Raw genomic sequence first — 6964 nt, forward strand, 5'->3', positions numbered from 1 at the left:
GTTGCTGCCAAAACTTTCTTCCATTTCTCACATCTGAGATAAATTTGGCTGACTTTCATTTTATTTAAATTAAAACAGCACAGAAAGTGTGCACATATTTATATTATCAGTAATAAGAAGATAATAAATAACAGAGCAAGTGCTGCTTTTTTTTATACCTATCCAACCATGGCAAAGTAGTCATTATTATATGTGTATAAATTAGGTCAGGACTTTAAGAACTCTTGAGGTTATGGTGTTCTGCAGGTCAGATCATTTGCAATCTCACTGATGCCCTAGGGACTGAACAAGGGATATACAACTCACTCTGCAAGTAAATTTTTTGTGTTGTTACTTTTAAAAGGTGTTTTCTAAGAAAACTTTTCACTTATCCTGTTATGTGATACTTTTTCTTGCAACATGCAATTGATTTTGCTGCTGATAGTTAATAAAGCTCAGCACAAGACAAATAAAAATTTGTTATGACTTGGTCAAACTCAAGAAGAGAGAGTATAGCTGATAACAGTGTAAATGCCATTTTGCTCCAGAATGCTAATTTACTAAATGGAGTTAGTATAAAATGTGAAAACATTGGAATAGAACAAAACTAAAACATGAACAATTTAACAAAGGACAATTTTAACTACAAAAATGCCTTAAAATTGCCGTGTGAATTCTCCTAGTAGTGGCCATTCTTAAAATTGTTTTCCCAGATCATGTTCACCTACAATAACATAATCTCTGTTTAATAAAAAAAGAGCAAAACCGAGAGCAAACATCATTCAAATACAAGGACGGTCCATGCTGAAACACACAGTGGGAAGCAGCCGGGTCAGACAGGGAGCTCATGGCTGAGTTCCCGAGCAAAACAATGGTATAAAACAGGTGGAAGCAGGAAAAAGCTATGGAGGGGTCATTTAGAAAAATTGCCTGGGCATCTAGAGGGGATGTTAGGAAAGCCAAAGTACAGTTGGAGTTAAGACCTGTAAGGAACATTAAAGACATCAAGAAGAGCTTCTACTGCTGCACTATTAGTAAAAGACCAAACAAAGAAAATGCGTGACTGTTGCTGAAAGAGGTGGGTAATTTAGTCACAGTGTACGCTGGTAAGGCGGAGGTACTCAATGCCTCCTTTGCCTGAGTTTTCATTGACAGGGTTGCTTAGGCCTCTGTGCCTGTGGAGGGTTCAAGGAGAAGAGGAAGTACCAGCAGCGGATGAGGATCAAGACAAAGTTTACTGGGAGAACTTGACTCATGCACATCTGTTGGACTAGATGGGCTGGACACAATGCTGCTGATGGCATTGCAAGGCTGGCAATGTATCCCCTGTGAAAGTCTCTGGAGATCAGGGGAGGTGCCCAACATCTGGAGAAAGGCATATGTATGCATCTTTAAAAAAAGCTAAAGCGACGAGCAAGGGAGCTAAAGGCCAGCTAGCCATACTTGTTGTGAAAATCATGGAATGAGTCTGAGATCATATTTCTGGGCCCATAAAGGAGAAAAAAAGTGACTGGGAACAGTCAGCATAGATTGGCCAAGTATAAATCATGCCTGACCAAAACTGATTGCCTTCTATGATAAAATGACTGAATCTGTTGACAAGGGGAGAACAGTTGATGTCACTTGCCTGGATTTTAGACGCTGCAAGACTTTAGACACTGTCTCAAAATCTTCATGTGTTCAGCTGAAGATGTTATGTTCCATGTGGGCAGACAACTGGATAGTTAAAAGACTGTTTGGATGGTTGAGCTCCGAGCGTAGTGATTAATTGATCGTACTTTAGCCAAGGGCCGGAAACGAGTGGAGTGTCACGGGGGTCTGTTCTGGGACCCATCCAGTTTAGTATCTTTATCAACAATCTGGAGCAGCTGACAATTTTCATGCTCATGAAGTTTGCAGCTGACACCAAACTGGGGTGACCAGTCAATGCGCTCAAGGACACAGCTGTCATGCTGAGCGACCTAGACAGGCTGAAGAGATGGAAGGACAGGAATTTTATTAAATTTAACAAGGACAAATGCAAAGTCCTCTACTTGGCCAGGGAAGTAGTGCAGTCTCTGTCCTTGGAGATTTTCAAGACCAGGCTGGAGAAAATCTTGAGCAACCTAGTCTGATCTCGAAGCTGACTCTGCTTTGGGTATGAGGTTGATTAGAAACCTCCTGAGGTCCCATTCAATCTGTTTATTTTATTATCATTATTTTATGATTCTATGCTCTTAATTTTTATATAGTCCACCCAGGTGATAGTTGTCTCCCAAATGCACTTCTGAAACCAGAAGCATTCACTTTCTGAAACCAAAAGGCATCAAATGAGTTTAAAATTTTTTATTCACTAAAAAATGTCAGAGAGAAATTTTGATATGATTCCTGCAATTAAATGCTCTTGGATGTATATGGGTTTACAGATAACTTGCAAGTCATTTGTGGTTCATTTGGTTCAAAATTACTAACAGTGACCACTAACATGGAATTTCTCTGCATCTGGGAAGTATATTACTACATTTGGAAAAATAACAAAAAATCAGATAATGTTTACATAAATAGAAGAAGAGTAAAAATAATGAGATGACACAATCTGCAGGTACAAGTAAATTGATTAGTCATAGGTTATTGTAAATGGCTAAAGAAATGTAAACATTTCTTTACTCTGTATACACAGAAAAAAAGGCCCTTAGGACTTATTTTTTAAGAAACAAGCAAGTTTTAATTATAAATTCTGAAGTGAAACAGCTCTGGGTTTTAGTCTGGGCTAATTAAAATAAATGTGTTCACAACAAGATAAACCACATGTACCAAGTAAGATCAGAAACACATTTAGTCAAGTCTCTAGTCTCCAGCAGTGTCCAATATGATGATGATCCAATATGATAGTAAGAAAAGGACAAGTGATATTGTTCCAGACTATTAATCTAGCCCAGGGACTTCCTGAATTCAACATGCCAGCTTTGTGCTTAATGTGGACCTTAGTGGATTTTTTCTTCCTCCTACAGATCTGTGTGATCACTTTTTAAACTCAGCTGGTTGAGGTAATGGACAATACCAAACATACTTAGGGAACCAGAGCCAAATGTATTAATAAAATACAGACACAACTGAAAAATACAATACTGGTAGATGAGTAATTTTCCACATATTTCCATTGCTTTATTCTGGCATTTCACTCCTGTGGTACACTGTGATACCATGTATAAACTTTAAGATGTGAGAAAGGTAAAATCCTGACAAAAAAAGGTGGGAAAAACCTTTAACAACGTGGCTAGCATAAAGACATACGTTCAGTAATGCCAGACGCTTGTCATACTCTTGGTCTGAAGATACTGAATACCTGTCATCTCAATCAGTGAGTATGATCTATGTTTTTTGAGGGACATTGTATCTGAGTGTAAGCCATTCGCTAAGAGCAATTTGAAGCTAATTGTTTCTGAAGGAAAAGATCAGGTATTAAATGTGAAGCTGCACCAAGAAAGATGGCCATGGTTTCAAAAAATAAGGATTTGTGGTCTAATTCATGCACTGTATGTTGTTAATTTTAGAGAACTGTAAAGTTTAATAGGTTCATAGCATGATTGTTAGTTTGAATTAAAATGTATCTTTAAAGACCGCTAAATATTGCTTGTGTTATTCATATATATACAGTTATTCCACTAGCTATAAAAGTTAAATCCTTAAAATATGTAGGACAGAACAGAGCTGACAAGCTAAAATCAAAAGTAGTTAATGTATATGCGTACTAGGCAACTTGGGTAGACTCAAAGTTGGACTCTGGTCTCTATCCTCCTTAACTAAAGCAACTTTAGTCTATGAATAAGCTCTATTTTAGTTAGCAAAATATGCACTTTAAAGTAATTAAATCAATGCGGTTATTTAGCTTGAAAACCTCAAGTAATTATGCATTTCTGTTGTCTCACTTGGAAGAAAGGTTTCAGTGAGATGTCAAATTCAGGAGATACAAAGACTTATGCTTATGTTCAGTAACACTTTAACACTGCTTTTTTAAAGTTATGAGTGTCTGAAGTCGCAAATGTCCTTAGATTGATGCAGCTGCCTCTTCTAGGCAAGCAGGCAGTTTCCTTAAATATAGAAGAGGCTGTAGTAACTCCTTGATACCCAAAAGGTTCTAAAGTCATACCTAGTAAAATGGTGTGCAGTACACATACAGCAATTTCTTAAGCGACTTCTGAAATGCAGCAATTGCACTTCAACTGCCACTGAGACAACGGTTGAGAATAGAAGAATACTGACTTCCACACCGCCTTGCGGCCCATACCCCATGAAAGCAGTAACTGCTGTTAAGATCTGGTTTTTGTGAAGGTTTGGTTTCTCTTCCATCTCCATTTTCAAGAAGGAAAAGATGATTTCCTACAGGTGATTTAGTAGAACAATCTGTTGATTTAGTTGATTAGGAACGGAGTTGTGTGTCTCTTCCAAAATATTTGAAGCTGACAACTGAATAATTAAAGGAAGAAAGGAAACTGTAGGAGAGAGCAACTGCAACAGTATCATGCATGGGTTGACAGATTTGATGAGAAAAGGCAGGTGGAAAAACACGTGTGCAGAGAACAAGAATGCCGTAAGTAAATTATTTTTATTTTTGTAGCAGTTGGCTCTATCCATGTGTTGCCTTTCTTTAGAGTATCTTGACAGTTTCTTTTTGAATGTCAGTTGGAAGGAGGAAAACACTGCATTTCTAATACTAACTCTATGTTGTTGTTCATATTTCTTATTTGAGGCTGGTTTAACTACTTACTTCCATCCTGGAATAAACCTGAAGAAAATCCACTCTTACAGCATCAAACTCTATGAAAAGCTGGAAGAAATGACTGGACAGGTAATGTCCTTAACCTTTTGATAATTAATTCAGATCAATCTTAACCTTATGAATAGCCTTACAACAAAGTTTGGAGTTGACAAGCTGATCATATGCATGTCCATGACTATCATAAACCTCCAATTTTATTGAATATATTTTCCTGCCTGCTTATAGTCTGGTGCTTAGCCACTAATTATTTTAGATGGTTTTCCAGATCCCTCTAAAGTGTAAAGGAAGTGGTTTTCATCAAACAACTCAGAAGGTCAGCAGACAGACTCTGCAACTTTAGATTGGTACTGGAGCTAAAATAGGATCAGGGATCTGGAATGGATGGATTAAGCGTGATACATTCTTGCTTTAAACATGTCCACTTAAAAATTCATATGGTGTGATGGTGTCTGTACTTGAGAAGATTGCTGCAATTCTTCCCATCCCTTTCAGAGGTGTGTTTTTATTTAGTGACTTAAGGAATGGGTATGCAGAGAAACATGGGTCATCTTTTTTATCTGGCATTATTCAGTCATATATATTTCATTTACTAAATTCATGTTTACTTCAGACAGCAGCAGCAATTTCATGATCCTCAATGTACCAGTCTACAAACTTAAGAATTGTAATTAAATGCTTTTTTCTTCATTCTGCTGCTCAGCTAGATAAGATACTACGGCAGATTATCACTGTGGGTTCTACTAAAAGATTTGTTCAATCATAGTAATGTCCTGTGAGTGAATACAGAAGAGGCGAAGTAAATAGTGCATAGCAGAAAGTGAGCATTCAGTGTCCAGTTAGATAAGGATTTCTACTTTATTAAAAAGACAAAAAAAGATGGATGGTTATTCATTGTGACAATAAAGGTGCTTAGTCAGTTAAATTTATTCTTCAGCATCTCAACAGAAAATTATGCAGGTGATAGACTTTAATATAAACTGTCATATATTTATTTTTGAGATGTATGTGATTCTATTTTTTGAAAGTGTGAGTACATAAACGCAAATATTTATCAAATCTTAATAAAAATAATAGCATCATGACATTCAATAAAAGCTTCTTAAAACTGTTTTGAAGGTAGTGTATATTAACCGAGGAAGTTAATTTGTTAACTTTTTAAAAAAATTTGTTTTCTCTAGGAATTTATACCAAAGTTCTGTTCCTTCGAGGGCACCTGATTTATTTGAGTCTCTTTTCAGTGATGTTAGTGGCAAAATTCCTGTAGACTTTCCATAGTATTGGAACATGCATTTGTGGAGATTTGTGGAGTTAAGTTTCTTTCAGTAATTCACTTTTCCTCTTTATTTTAGGCCGTGGGTTTTCATCAGCCTGGCAGCATCAGAATTGCTTCAACCCCCACTAGGGTGGATGAATTCAGATACCAAATGACTCGTGCTGGTTGGCACCCAACAGAGCAGTACCTAATCACGCCTGAGAAAGTACAAGAGCTGTTTCCCTTATTGAACATGGACACGGTAAAGAACCTAATTTTATGAAATATAACTTCCATTGCAATTAAGTATTGGTTTATCGGGTATGTAGACACAAGGTCTGCTTATACAAACTGCATGATATATTCTTGTTTTTCACTGAAAAAAAGATACATTATAAACTAAAGTCAGACTCACATGCATTTTAGTGCATACTGTATGCCAGTATGCATATTATTAATTATAACATAGATAGTATTATAATACATAACTACATATAGGGGGAGGGGGGCAAGACCAGTAGGGACACCAAAAGATGCCCAGAACCTGGAGAAGAATTACTGCTCACCAGGAAAACACCTGGCAGGCAAAACAAGGGAATTCTAGATGCTCCAGTCCACAAGCCAACTTCATCGGGAGCCCACCTTAAATGCCTCTATGCGAACGCATGGAGCATGGGGAATAACCAGAGGAGCTAGAGGCGTGCACACGCATGAGGGGCTGTGACCTCATTGGAATCACGGAGTCATGGTGGGATGGCTCCTATGACTGGAGTGTCAGAATGGAAGGATACAGGCTCTTCAGGAAGGACAGGCAGGGAAGACGTGGAGGGGGTGTTGCTCTCTATGTCAGAGACCAGCTGGAGGGTGTGGAACTCCACCTGGGGATGGATGAGGAGCTGACCCAGAGCTTATGGGTCAGGATTAAAGGGAGGACAGGAAGAGGAGATACGGTAGTAGGAGTTAGCTACAGGCAA

The 6964-nt window shown here is 37.8% G+C and overlaps 1 protein-coding gene across 1 annotated transcript in view; it reads left to right on the plus strand.

Moving 5' to 3' along the window:
* LOC104509651 (dimethylglycine dehydrogenase, mitochondrial-like) overlaps nt 1-6252 on the plus strand; it is a gene marked incomplete at both ends in the record, with an annotated part of 8578 nt that extends 2326 nt beyond the window's left edge. Inside the window, 2 exons of the mRNA XM_010151668.1 lie at nt 4709-4807; nt 6088-6252. Coding sequence (XP_010149970.1) covers nt 4709-4807; nt 6088-6252 — 264 coding nt within the window. The remainder of the gene's footprint in view (nt 1-4708; nt 4808-6087) is intronic.
* Between the last annotated feature and the right edge of the window lie 712 nt (nt 6253-6964).

This window comes from Eurypyga helias, unplaced genomic scaffold (assembly GCF_000690775.1).
Source record: "Eurypyga helias isolate BGI_N326 unplaced genomic scaffold, ASM69077v1 scaffold49275, whole genome shotgun sequence".
NCBI lineage: Eukaryota > Metazoa > Chordata > Aves > Eurypygiformes > Eurypygidae > Eurypyga > Eurypyga helias.